This window comes from Onychomys torridus, chromosome 7 (genome assembly GCF_903995425.1).
Source record: "Onychomys torridus chromosome 7, mOncTor1.1, whole genome shotgun sequence".
NCBI classification, from domain to species: Eukaryota; Metazoa; Chordata; class Mammalia; order Rodentia; family Cricetidae; genus Onychomys; species Onychomys torridus.
The window spans coordinates 54,164,459-54,179,095 of NC_050449.1; the positions used below are offsets into that span (position 1 = coordinate 54,164,459).

The following is a 14,637-nucleotide window of genomic DNA, read 5'->3' on the forward strand; positions in this document are numbered from 1 at the left end:
AGAACTCAAGCCCAGGCTCCATGCACACATGGCCGGTGTACTACCCCTGACTTCTGCTGAGCTTTCCTCTACTGATACCTACAGTACTACTCTGCTGGGACTTACCATCTGAACACTTAAGGATTCTACTGGGCAACAAGCCAGAACTGCTCCCCGGGGGCTTAGCGGCTAAGAGTGCTGCATACAAGCACAAAGAACTGAGTCTGCATCCCAAACACCCACACAAAAGCTGGGTGCACTAGTGTGGAACCACAGCACTGCAGAGGTGGAAACAGGAATATCCTGGGGCTCACTGGCTGGCCAGCCTAGTACCCCACCCACCCACCCACCCAAAAGGCAAGCTCTAGGTTCAGTGAGAGCCCTTGCCTCAGGAAGAAAAGGCAGAGACAGAGCAGACACAGGGGTTCTTCTCTCACCTCTACAGACACTGTGAGCACCAGCACAGGCATGTGCACACATGCATATCTGTTCCTAAACACACACACACACACACACACACACACACACACACACACACACACACATGCATGCACGCACACACGCGCACACATGTGTACAGTGCACACACACACACACACCCCATATTCACATACCCACACACACAGAGAAACTCTTTACAAATACCTGTTTTTTCCTAACAGAAGGACACGGAGGGACTTCAGAGTGGAAAGCCCACTGATTTCTTCAATCTGATTATCGTATAAGTCCAAGAATATTAACCTCTGTAGATTAGAAATATTTTGGATCCGAGTTATAAAATTGTGCTGAAAGTTCAATAAACGAAGGTGTTCTTCCCCATCGATGATAGGACACACAGTCAACTTTTGTCTAGAAAAAAACGTGAAGTTAGTAAGATTCTGAGGCAGCATCCCCTTCCTGTTTCCTCTGTCAGACACTATCCAGTAGCATGTCTGTGCACCCAGGTTTGAGAAGGGAAAGGTAAGTTGGGGCTGATGGCTCAACAGTTAAAAGCACTGACTGCTCTGACACAGGACCCAGGTTCAGTTCCCAGTACCACACCTCAGCTCACAACTGCCTCTAACTCCAGTTCAAGGGATTCCAGAGTCCTCTTCTGACATTCTCAAGCTTAGGAATGCATGAGGTACACAGATATACACTCAGGCACACATGCATACAATCAAATTTCTATTTTTAAAGAGAAAAAAGTAATTTGGACCACTTCCTGCCCCCAGGGAAGAGACTTAAACTTAATTGTAAATTGTGCAAAAACAAAAAGCCAGAAGACACTGACAAAGGTAGCCACTAAAGTCTAAACTCACACTGTATCTTAAAATGAGTCTCTAATATTCATTTCACACGACTTTAACATCAAAAACTTTAAAATGTAATTGTCTTCTTGGGGAAAGGTTTAGATGGTCAAACCAAGTCACAAAGCCAAGGGGAAAATGCCTTTGCTATCAGTCACTGATGGCAAAATTTTTCTGAGCGCCCAAGTCATGGGAGCAAGAACCATACTAAAGAGCTATTTTAGAATTACTGACTCACAAAATGCTCATGGGAATGAGAAGAAATATTGCCATCTGCAAGAGACGACACTGGTGGAGAATTCCATATGAAGCTCCTTAACTGTAAGGCAACTCTGACTGAACATCTCCCAAGGCTGGCTGCTGGATTCAATTGTCCAACACTAGCAGTTCAGTGCTCTGCAGAGCACTCATGGTTCTACAAGAACAGATGAAAACATAACTCTGTGTCTATTTCGTTGTATTGAAAACAGTCAACCTCTTCTGTGCAAAAAGCTGGACTGTTTGGTATGTGAAGTAGTAAGTAAGTTCATGGCCCTTGAAGAATTCCACCCATGACATAACATGGGGAAGGGGAAGGTCCTGGGTGATTCTGCATGAAGAGTCAAATGATCTTCAAGGAAAATACACCTCGCTCTGTGTGTTAACAATGTTAGTTAGAAACATACCTTCAGTGAAATCACATGAATAAAAGCTTTGAAGAAAACAAATCAGGTGCTATAAACACAGGCAGAATATGGAAGTGATCAGAATTCTTTTTGCAATGAAAACAAAAAAGAATGGTTAGCAGGGGGAAAAGGGAATATTAATGGTTATAAAGCTATCATGTTTTAAAAACATACCCTTACAGCTGGGAACAGTGGTGCACGCCTTTCATCCCAGCACTCAGGAAGCAGAGGCAGAGGTGGATGGGTATCTGAGCTTGAGGCAAACCTGATCTACACAGTGAGTTAGTTCTAGGCCAGCAATGGATACAGAGTGAGAACCTGTTTCAGAAAGAGAGAGAGAGAGACGGAGGCAGGGGAAGAGAAGGAGAGAGAATGGGTGGGGGAGAGAGACTGGAGAAACTGGTTTAAGGAAACAAAAGTAAAAACCATGGGCAATATTACCAGTTTTGTGTGGCTCATATTTAGAATTCATCTTATGCTTTATACTCTCACAGCTGACATTTCTGTTCCATAAACTATAACGTAAATGACTACAGATGATATGCTAGCTGAAGTCTGTATTGTTGCTTAACAACCTTGAATAATGCCCTCCCTGCTCATAGAGAAAGCCTTAACACCTGGTTTTGAATCAGTCATTACTCCCACTGAAAAATCACAAACTGCCTTCCTTTCACAAACTTCTATGTCTTGAAACAAAGTCACTTTCTCTTACCCCAGGAATCCCTGCCAGTGCACCAAAACAAGATAGGAAGCCACCAAAACAAGATAGGAAGTCACCAAAACAAGACAGGAAGCCACCAAAACAAGACAGGAAGCCACCAAAACAAGATAGGAAGCCACCAAAACAAGACAGGAAGCCACCAAAACAAGACAGGAAGCCACCAAAACAAGATAGGAAGCCACCAAAACAAGACAGGAAGCCACCAAAACAAGATAGGAAGCCACCAAAACAAGATAGGAAGCAATGGCCTAACTACCCCAGAAGGGCTCTGCTAAAAGCCTTAGGTTCTGACCCCTCCCCTGCCCCATCACTGATGCCTGCCTATACACAATATAGTACCCTAATAAACCTGCCTGAGGATCACAGGACAGAGCCAGCCACTGACATAGACGTCAGGCAGTGGTGGCACACACCTTTAATCCTATCACTCAGGAGGCAGAGATTTGTCTGGATCTCTGTGAGTTCAAGGACACATTGGGCCATATGAGACTGAACCAGTATAGGAGAGATACAGAGCCAGGCAGTGGTGGCACACACCTTTAAACCCAGCACTTGAGATCTCATGCCTTTGCTTGGGAAGCACACATACCTTTAATCCCAGGATGTAATATGGCAGGGTAGAGAAAGGTACTTAAGGCATGAGGAAACAGGAACTCACTCTCTTTAGGCTGAGGATGTCGTAGAGGTAAGAACTAGTTCTCTGACTTTCAGCTTTCACCCTGATACCTGGCTCTGAGTTTTTTTTTTATTAAAAGACCATCTAAGATTTGAACAACATGCCTGTATAGGACCATGAGTTTGACTTGTTTCCTTCTTTGAACAGGCTGTCTTTTCTGGTATTTTGGACTTCTTTTCATACCAGTGAGAGCCAAGGACTTCTTCTTAGGGCTAGAGTCTTCCCTTGAGCACTCAGACCCTTGACCAAAAAGCTCCCCCCCTACACACACACAACAATGCAGAAATCACTACTATTACCCGCTAGCTATCAAACAAGGTTTCCCAAGGTGGTTCCTTGCTGCTGATCCAACTTTTTTGACTACATATACAACAGCTTTTGGCACTGTAATGCTACGATCTCACAGCCAGCCTTTGAAGGAGAGCAAGTGTCTACTCATCAGTGCTGGTTTCTCCATTCTGGAGGCTCATGCTGCCAAAAAACTCATCTTTAAAGCTGCCCAAGCCACCCCAAGCTACAACACAGGCATCAAAGTTCCTAAGTCACAGTCTTATAAACAGGGCCCTACTAATACCGAGTAACACAAGGCTGGGTTACTATTCTTGACTGAGTTTTTAAAGACTGAAGGGGAAGTTCCTAATTAATTCTTCAAAGATTAAGACACTACTGGGAAAATTATAAACATAAGGCAGTATTTCGGATGGGAATCTCAAAACCCACTCACTGTCTAAGGCTGTCAGGAGAGATGTTGTTCTCAACTAGAACTCTGCCTACAGAACAGAGCCTTTCCTTGGTACATGCAGGAGGGCTGCTTCCGTGTGTCAGCTGGAATCTATGGCCAGCTGTGCGCAGCACAGATGTTCTGTCTGGTGGGGTCCTACACCCACCGTCCCATTACAAATCCCTTCCTGGTTATAAAGAAGGGCATTAAACTATATATATTCACCTTATATATATTCATCAAACCATATATATATATATATATATATATATATATATATATATATATATATATATATAGTCACCTCCTCATCCACCATTTTATCAAGAGCCCACTTTGTACCAGGCTCTGTTCTAGGTGCCTAAGAATATAACTGAACAAAAAAAATTATCATTTATGAAGATTATATTCTAGTAGGTCACAGACAACAAACAAAGTCAGTATTTAACATATTAGAGAACAACGTTAAGTACCAATGGGGAAAGTAAGGCAGAGAAGGGGGTAAGGATGTGTACGTGGTAGGGACTGCATCTGGGAGAAGGTGGCCATAGAAAGTCACCCTTGGGATGGTGGCATCTGAGGGAAGACCTGAAGCAAACAGGAGAGACAGATGTCGTGAAAAGGAGAAAAGAAAATGTCCTCACCTTTCTAGGGTCAGCCTGTCTGAGTAAAGAACTTTCTCTTCAGAAGAACGCTGGAGAATAGGAAATGATGGCATTGATGAGGTCACCAGATTAATATGATCACCTATTGAAAATGACAAACAAATCACTTGATTAAGGCAAATCTTAATAGTTGTGATACTAGAGCCACTGTTTATTTAGAGAACTTTGGAACCTACAGATATCTTTTCTAGACATTTCCACAGCTTCCATAGTAGAGTATTACACTGGGGTTGTTTGCTTCTTCTCAACCCTAAGCTCTGTGCTCTGTTGGGGCCAAATAGCTTTTGCTTGCCTTACAGGTCAGCTGAAAAACCTAGATGTGCTCGGTGCTATCTTTACCCCTTTACAATTCTGACTCCTGACACTCCATGCCAACTACACAATACACTACATGATGCCCCTCATTACCAGACACATTGGGGCCAGCACTATGACAGCCCTGCCGGATTCTGGGCTTTGAAGGTGTCTGAATGGAAGAGTCTCCAAATGCTGACAAGGAGCTTGTGGCCGTCCTCATGTCCAGCCCACAGGGTTCTGTCCCGTTTGTTGTGGATGAGATGAATGATGACTTATTACGAGGCGACGGACTTACTACTCTTCCATCTCCTTCAAAATATCAAAAAGTTTATCACAAAGCTATCAAATACATGACTTTGCTATAGGACAGACACAGAAAGTAGTTTGGGATAGCAGATGTAAACCTCACATCACTGTTTTGTTTTGTTTTGTTTTGTTTTCCCTTTGAGTAGGCTACTACTATTACTTGATAATGTTGCAAAGACCAAAGTGGATGTTGACACATTTGAGATACTGTAACTAGGATCCAAGAGCATATGATAACCCTGTGAAGTCTCAGGCTGCTGGCTGGGTGTTTCTGATAGTTAGAAGCTTTTCATCTTGGAGAAAAACACACATGAAATGAATAAGCTAGAAGAATGTGCAAAACACAGACTATATAAGAACAGTAGAGGTAGCCCAGTGGTTAAGAGCACTAGCTGCTATTACAGAAGACCCAGGTTTGATTTCCAGTAACCACATACAGCAGCTTATAACCATCTGAAACTCCAATTCTTAGAGATCCAACTCCCTCTACTGGCCTCTGGAGGCACTGCATGCTTATGATGAAGACACACATGCAGGCAAACATCCACACATAAATTTTCAAAATACAACTACTCTTTAAAAAGAAGAACAGCATCTTTGCACGTAGTGTGTCTAGTTACTGGTTAATAAAAAACATCACAGATGAGTTTAGAAAGAGGTGAATACTAAGATATATTCTAAACAAGTAGAAGATTATAGAGTGGTCTGGAAGCAAGGATAAAAAGTTCCAAAAATTTGAATGCCAGAGGATATCTACTATATTTGTCTCTGTAGAGTGAGTGTCCACTGAAAGCAGCAAGTGACAAGGAAGAAGCTGATGGAGCAATCGGCAGGATGATAGACCCGAGGCTACCACAGAATCCTGCTCCTTAGATTACCTGGAGAGGAAAACCTAACCAAGAAGCTGACAGACTTTCAGGAGGTCATTACTGATATGAAAATAGCCTAAAATCAAGTCACTCACACTCACACACACACACACACACACACACACACACACACACACACACACACACACACCCCTCTTAACGGAAAAGCAGTGATATCAGTATCAGCTGGCCTTTCCAGCTCTACAAGACCAGGCCATCTCATGCTTTCCACAAAATAATCAGTGCTCACATCTCACTTTCCTGAATAACATGAAACATCAAGAGAGCTAATAATGCTGTCTGTCCCAAGAGGTAAGCACCTAGAATTGACACTGCTCAGCAACAAATGTCAAATAACAGGAGCACTCTCTGGCAGGATCCCCAAGCCACAGGAGCCAATGTTGTTGTTTTTTTCCTCTTTTGGGGGGCCCACAACCCAGCTCCCAAATAAATCACACACAGAGGCTTATTCTTAATTATGAATATCTGGCCTTAGCTTGGTTTGTTTCTAGCCAGCTTTTCTTAACTTAAATTATCCCGTCTACCTTTGCCTCTGGGCTTTTCCTATTCTCTTGCTTCTGTAAATCTTACTCTTACTCCTACTCCATGGCTGGCTTGTAGCTGGGTGGCTGGCCCCTAACATCCCCATCTTTCCTCTCTCACTTCTTGATCTTTTCTCCTCCCAGATTTCTCCTTCTATATATCCTCTCTGCCTGCCAGCCCCACCTATCCTTTCTCCTGCCTTGCTATTGGCTGTTCAGTTCTTTATTAGACCATCAGGTGTTTTAGACAGGCACAGTAACACAGCTTCACAGAGTTAAACAAATGCAACATAAACAAAAGTAACACACCTTCAAATAATATTCCCTAAAAACCAACACAGGGATTTGGAGTTCAAAGCCAAAAACAGCTCAAGGATTAGCTGCAGCATAAAGATTAGCTGTCAAGGTAAGTAGAACACGATGAAAGAAAACTCAACGGAATAAAGAATCTCACTTTGTCTGATTAACATTTAATTAGATTTTTTTAAGTTACTATTAGAACTTCAAAGCAATCTGAGATTTAAGAGTAGATCAAAAGCTTCCATGACTTGGAATGCAGTGGCAAAAATCAAAGAGTAAGTTTCATTTACACTTCAGGAATAACAGAATTCTATCCTCACATGTTTCAGCTCCTCTTACATGCAAACATCATTATTTTCAGTTTACACTGAGATGATATACACCCGACCGTAGATGGCAAAAGACAAAAATGATTAGGGAAAAAATTCTTAAAATCTATACACAGGTTCCTGTGACTAGGACACACAGGAAGCTTTGAGGAGCCAGGTGTCTACATGGCTCCCATGGAGACTGCCCCCAGATGGCTTGATGTCCACAGAAGGTTGGCGTCGTCGCTCTCCTGTCACACGTCCCCCAACTTCCTGACCAGATCTGTAAGGTCCCAACAGCTGGTCTCATCTTACATCTCAGCAGAATTTAGATGCAGGGACCAATCGGGAGATTTTCCACTATATAGGAGCTTAAATGATAATCTTTTTTTTTTTTTGTATTTTATTTCTATTACAAAGAAATAAAATCAGAAATTCCTGCATTTTCATGTAAGTAGTTCCTCAAATGCTCAGAAGCAAAATGCTCTACAACTGGTTAAAACGACTGGTGTGGTATAGGCTAGACAGCTGGAGGGCAGATGTCCCCATGAGAGGGGGTAGCAACAGACAGCCCAGGGAGCAGAGCACGCTGTGGTGGAGAGCCACTGAGCCTCATCTTGGAGGATGTTCTGATGACCGACATTCCGACTAGATTTTCCACTCATTTTCATGATGTTAGGAGCTGAGCATTGCTCACCTATCCATCTACAGACGGTGTAGGATCACTTAAGGGACTGAATGGGACTACAGGAGTCACTGGACTACTCAGATCTTACAAAGCCTTGAGGACACAGGCTAATAATGCTCAGCAACACCCAAAAGGTTTCCTACAGGAAACCACACATGAAGAGTTGGGTCTAAACCTTACCAGTCTGAAGTCTAAACTTTAGACAAACTAGTTTTGGAACATCGAGTTCCTTTATTTTAACTGAAAGAACCATTGGTTATGTTGTGTTGGTAGATTCTGTGTGGTTAATTTTTAAAAATAAGAATGTCTGAAGTGGCTTGTGGTGGCCTAGATATGAGAGTGTAGTTTATCACACAGAGGTCTTCTTGCCTGACAAATTTAAATTTAAATTTTTTTTAATTTGTCAACTTAATTTTTTTTTCCAGAGTTGTATGCTCTAGGTTGTAGAAAACTGAGTACAGAAGTCAAGATAATAGCTACAACTTAAGTGGCTTTCTTTACATAATACTGCCTAGACCATGGAAGAGGTGTAGTGGAAATGTGAAGTCCACACTGAAGACATATCAAATGAGTGTCTTGTCACAGAGAATGGCTATGAATTGGATCTTTAAAAAAAAAAAAAAGAAAATTCAATTTCTTTCTGCTTAAATTTATTTTTATTTTGTATTTTATGGGTCATGGCTCTTGTATATAAAACTTTGCCTCTGGGGTTCACAAAATCCTACATCCACACTACTTCCTCATTAGCAAATATTTGGTAATGTTTTATCACTTATCATACAAATATAAATTAACAATTCCTTGAACTCTAGAAAAATGTGAGAAAGTAAGATTTGTTCACAGCTGAGGGGCAGTTGCTCCTATGCAAAAATTGTAAGGAAATTCACAATGAAGACATAAAACAAGCTCTAGCTGAGAATTTGCAGCTCCTTGTTGACAGCAGTGGAGAGGGCAGGCCACACCCTAGGAATGTGCTGAGCACCAAATGAAGAGGGGGAGGGGTGTTGATGCTCCTGCACTCTGGAACTAGAGCTAGGTGGTGTGGATTCCAAGAACTGACAAAGTCTTGAGTGGAGGATGTAGGAAAGAGAAAAGCCAGCTAAAGTTATATGGGTCCAAGAGGAAGGCCCAGAGATACTCCCCACAAAAAAAAAGACCTATTACTCAATATTCAAACTATGCAATACTGCCTTCTGTCGATACAGTAATGAAACAATCAAAGGGCCTGTACTGATCAACCCTCTTATGGCAGGCAAATCAACAGGGGGGCGCGAAGCAAGTGCTCCTAAGAGGCAGAGGTGGAACCTATTAACACTAGCAAAATAACTAGCTCAACTCAGAGTAAAATATTCTGAAATAGACTTGACTTGTGTTTTAAAAACGTTTCAGAAGTACCACCAAATCATACTACCTAACATCTGTTCAAGGGTGGTCTACAAACCACATCACCACCACACCTGTCAGAACCACCCTGGCACTGTGAATGCATACCCCAAATTACATCCAAAACTTAGCCCGTCACAGTGAGGAAGAGGGGAAGGATGCACTAACATTCTGCATTTTTAACAAACTCCCAAGTGATGCACATCAAGATTAAGGCTTCTAATGATGAAATGCCTGTGACTGTGTGGCTGTGTGACTGTGTGACTTTGTGACTGTGTGGCTGTATGGCTGTGTGACTGTGTGACTTTGTGACTGTGTGGTTGTGTGACTAGGTGGCTGTGTGACTGTAGTTGTGTGGCTCTGTGACTTTGTGGCTGTGTGACTGTGTGGCTCTGTGACTTTGTGGCTGTGTGACTTCTTTATGGCTGTGTGACTGTGTAGCTGTGTGACTTTGTGGCTGTGTGGCTGTGTGGCTATTTAACGTGTGGCTGTGTGGCTGCACGGCACTGTGGGAAGAAGACGGTTACCTTTTATACCTGACTTTCCATTGTTTTCTTATTTTCAAAATACTTGTCTCCACATATCCTCAGTTCTACTAGTTAGCCATTATTTTTATTTCTAATGTATGATCAGAACATTCTTTTCCTATTCTCTATTGTAACCTACTTTCAAACTAAAATAAGTTTTTGGGGGGTTTTTTGTTTGTTTGTTTTGTTTTGTTTTAATGCACTGGAAGCAATCAACTATGGTGTGTGTGTGTGTGTGTGTGTGTGTGTGTGTGTGTGTGTGTAGATCTATAGCACCAACTCTAATTTAAACAAATATCAAACCAATTTTGTAACCAATTGAACTATTTCATTTTGTAGTTCAGGTTCTAGGAATACAAGATAAATGATACTGTGTAAAAAGCAAACCTGTCTCAGCACCCTGACAGTACCTTGCCTACTTGAGTAGTTTCTCTCCAGATCATGCTGTAACAGTCTCCCAGGGAATGATGGTGTTTCTCTATTAAGCTTGAACTCAACCTGCAAAACAGTATTTAAGAAGATATTGGGAGAAAAAATAACAGTAAGAAGTGAAGTTTATTATAAAGCAACAGCTAAGATATGCTTTAAAAAAGGTTGACCCTTGAAAACATCAAGGACCACATATTATATGATTCTATTTATATGAACTACACAATTGGAAAACTCATAAAAATAGAAAGCATATTTGTGGTTTCCAGGGGTTTAAAGTAAGTGGGGAATAGAAGCAACTGCTTAATAAATTTGGGATTATGTTTGGAATGATGAAAATGTTCTAGAACTAAATTGAAGTGATAGTTGCACAACACTGTGAACAGCCTTAATGCCACTGAGCTGTAAACCTTAAAATGGGCTAAAATGGAATTTGCATGGGAGGTGTAATTCCAAACATAAAACTGAAAACAGTTATAGAAAATCAGATTAAAATACTTCTGATCCCTCCACAAATATAATTGTCACAAATACCATAACTGAAAGAATCATCTGCTCAGTAAAAAAAAAACTGCAAACAATAAAAGCTTAATGGAACTGTTTTTATTTTTAAGATACTTTAAATGTCAAATTTTAACATAATAAAATTGAATATTTAAGAATAATTTTGTCTCTTTTAATAATTTTTAAATGTTGCAATTTTTTAAAGAATTAATTTTAAAATTAATAATTCTTAAAATAATTTTTCATAGGACTGAATAATTTTTCATAGGACAGAATGACCTTTTATGTTTAGCATAAAAACTTTAAAAATATATCTTCAAAGGCTTATGCTGCTTCTCATTCACCCATCCTATAAACACCACATCAGCATTAGCATCTTATCATCACGCACACTACATGTCTATGCACAAAAACGTGAAAGTACCAAAAGGACAGTGTAAGTCACAGCACTCCTAAAAGCACCGGAACAGCAGAAGAGGACTGACCCGGCCAAGGCAATTAGGAAAGCTACGCCAGCAATCCACTAGGCCTGAGTCCAGGAAGAAGCACCTTCTCCATTAACCCGATTGGCTCTTACTGGAGATGATCAAATGATGAGACAGGGGAGTCAAACATGGAAGCGTTTGCGATGCTCACATTTTAGAGGCTGCAACCTCTAAACGAGTGGCTGGCTCCCTCCCATTCACCTTCCTCTGGCCCTGGTTTAGTCTCTTCCTGACACTCTCTGTAAACTCTGGCCGTTTTCCTAAAGAAAAGTCTATTTCACAACTTCTTAGGGAACAACTGAATTGTGATCGTTGAAAATGTACACTTTGGTTAAAAGGAGAAGTGTATTGTGTATGAATAGCATGGGAGGGTGGGTGAGTATGTGTGAGTGCTGAGGTGAGGCCGGAAAGAAAGGTTTTATCTCAAAAAAACAAACAAACAAAAAAACAAATGAAAAGCCAGTTTCCCAAATATTACAGGTAGTTGGTATGAGTGTAGAAAGATGGTTAAAGATGGTTAATACATTCCCAGCACCCACATGGTGACTCACAACCATCTGTAATGAGATCTGGCGCCCTCTTCTGGCGGGCAGGGATACATGCAAACAGAACACTGTGTACATAATAAATAAATCAATCTTAAAAACAAAAAAAGATGGCTAATAGACCAGTGCTATTCTTCCACAGGACCTGAGCATGTGAGCACACATGATGGGTGTCTCACAACTGCCTGCAATTCCAGCTCCACGGGATCTGACACCTTCCTCTAGCCTCCACAGATACACACACACACACACACACACACACACACACACGAACCCCACACTCAATATATTATGAAAACACGGTAACAATATATCCCCTGCTAAGCCAGTTATTCTTCTCTGATTGAAAATGAAGTATAGAGTGAATCCCTCCTAAAATGTGACATTTTATTCTTCCCGAGACGCCACCAGGAGAATGACACCATCATTTTACCTATGTCTAAGAAATAAAAGCATCTCTCAATTAAACTATGTCATACAACAAATTTTAAAAAATACCTTTGGCAGAAATGTTTAAATGTAAGGGGTGTGGGTGTGGGAACTCTTGTAACCAATGGAATGACCTAAGTTGATACAAGAGGGGTGATTTGGCTTTTTGTAGGCAGAAAATAAAATCTACTTTACATTGGAAACCAAAATAGATATACTCAATCTCCAGGTCAGAATCTATTGTTAAAACATGCAACTATTTGTGTAGACTAGCTAAGAATTTATTTTCAACTTTTAAACACAGATCATCTTAAATCTTACTTTGTTTTTGTCAGGAATTGACGACGTTTGAATAACCAGATGAAGTCCACAGTTCACCTGAAATTAAATCACAAAATGTACTCTTAGTATATACAAATATACACATGGTACAAAGACATCACAAAAATCGGAACACCGTCAAATGCTCCATCATTGTTTGCTTTTCTAGTTAACAACCATTTTCTGAAGATTTGTAAAATAATGTCTAAGAATTAAAAGCTTTCATTGATTTATTTCTCAAGATGTCGGAGGCACCAATTTAACCCACCTTGTACCTCAGGCTTTGGATCCCTGGCATTTCTCTTGCCAATCAATATATCAGTGTTCAAATGAAGGAGGTGGGAGTGTCTAAGAACAGATTCCTTTCTCAATAGAAAAAAGAAAGAAGGGGGTGGGAGATAACTAAAGGAATCCCCGTGTTTACCTAGCAGACCAGCTCCACCTTCTGGGGAGCTCAGATCCTGGGCAAGATTTTAAACATCCATCATACCATATTCAAATACTCTGCGAGTGCTTTGGACTGGCCCCACGAACCCCTAACCTCAGTCAGACAATAGCTTGAACAGCCCTGGTCCCAGTTATGCAGCCCATCACCTAGCACAAAGACGCCAGTCAGAGAGGACAAGATTACTGGAAAGGGAAAAAAGCAGGAAGGCCCAGCTCACATTGTTTGCAGCCCGGCCAGAAACGGAGCGGTATTTCCCGGGAATCATGGCAGGAGACAGTCCAGGATGTTCGATCCTCCTTCGAGGTAATGCTACAGCTAAGATTCAAAGAGACCAAAAGGGGTCATCTCCCAGGCAACCCGCTCAGGGGTTGCCATAGAAACCACCATTTCCGGTCTGGTCCTCGTCCCAGATCTGCTGGCTGTCCGAGTGGTTAGCCTCGGGGTGTATCTATCAGGCCCGGTGCGTCAGCACTTCCTCGTTCTGGCTTTTTTTCGGGCCGCGTGAAAACAGCGGGAGGATCCAGAGCCGGAGGATAAGACTGAGGAAGAGGCTGGCCACATCGGTGGCTATGGCAACCGTGACTTCCGGTCCTTTCCACTTTACGACCCGCCTCAACTCTGCCCGCGGGAAGTTTGATTCCCTTTGCATCTCCTGGTTTTCCTGGGAGAATCGCTGGGAAGAGCTGGATGAAGATACCAAAGATCCTTCCCGTTTGGAACCCCAGTTTGGCACTTCCGCTAAGCCGAGGCCAGGAAGGCTACAGCCGCTGGAACCTGGAGACAAACAGTAAGGAGAAGCCTGCGGGCAGAGGCTGCTGCTGGGAGCAGAGGGACCAAGTGCGCTTGACCTGGAAGGTCCTGCCTCTTAGCTCCAAGACTGCCGACCTGTCAAAAAATTACTGAGGAAGGAAACTGTGAAGCTACTGACTGAAGACTAGGCTTGCTGATAATCCCTTCCCGTAGATAAGCTTGTTTAATGATACTACCTGTCTTCAAGTTCATATTCCTGGTGAGTTGAACTTCACATCTTGTCCTCGCTGCTCAATTTTCTACCCCCATAAACACGATTACACTTACCTTGCATCTGATTACCACTGCTTGCTCTCTTAAAGACTTCCAAGCCCTCTTTGGTACAATCAGGCTTCCACCCTATTACCATTACGTGGGTTAAACAATGACTCCATAATTGTGCAGGAGAAATGTTTCGTTATAAATCTCAGAAAAGTTTGCCAAGAAGTCAAGTGGTCTGGGGCTGATCTCCAAAATATATAAAGAACCCAAGAAACTAGACAACAAAATACCAAATAATCCAATTTTTAAAATGGGTATAGATCTCAACAGAGAATTCTTAACAGAAAAATCTCAAATGGTTGAAAGACATTTAAGGAATTGCTCCACAGCCTTAGTTATCATGGAAATGCAAATCAAAACGACTCTGAGATACCATCTTACACCTGTCAGAATGGCTGAGATCAAAAACACTGATGACAGCTTATGTTGGAGAGCATGTGGAGTAAGGGGAACACTCCTCCACTGTTGA

General features: G+C 41.7%; 1 protein-coding gene across 4 annotated transcripts in view; it reads right to left on the bottom strand.

The window, feature by feature from the left end:
- The window catches only part of Lrrc49 (leucine rich repeat containing 49), a 105,470-nt gene extending 91,808 nt beyond the window's left edge, over positions 1-13,662 (bottom strand). The window contains exons 1-6 of one of the 4 annotated variants that reach the window (XM_036192147.1): positions 13,315-13,662; positions 12,650-12,706; positions 10,347-10,434; positions 5,125-5,322; positions 4,696-4,798; positions 625-828 (exon numbers count right to left, since the gene is read on the bottom strand). In XM_036192147.1, the coding sequence (XP_036048040.1) occupies positions 625-828; positions 4,696-4,798; positions 5,125-5,322; positions 10,347-10,434; positions 12,650-12,706; positions 13,315-13,362 (698 nt within the window). In that variant the 5' untranslated portion in view covers positions 13,363-13,662. Of the gene's footprint in view, positions 1-624; positions 829-4,695; positions 4,799-5,124; positions 5,323-10,346; positions 10,435-12,649; positions 12,707-12,917; positions 13,041-13,314 lie in introns of those variants that run through there. The other 3 variants (XM_036192148.1, XM_036192150.1, XM_036192149.1) reach the window with 3 other exon arrangements.
- Positions 13,663-14,637: the final 975 nt, after the last annotated feature.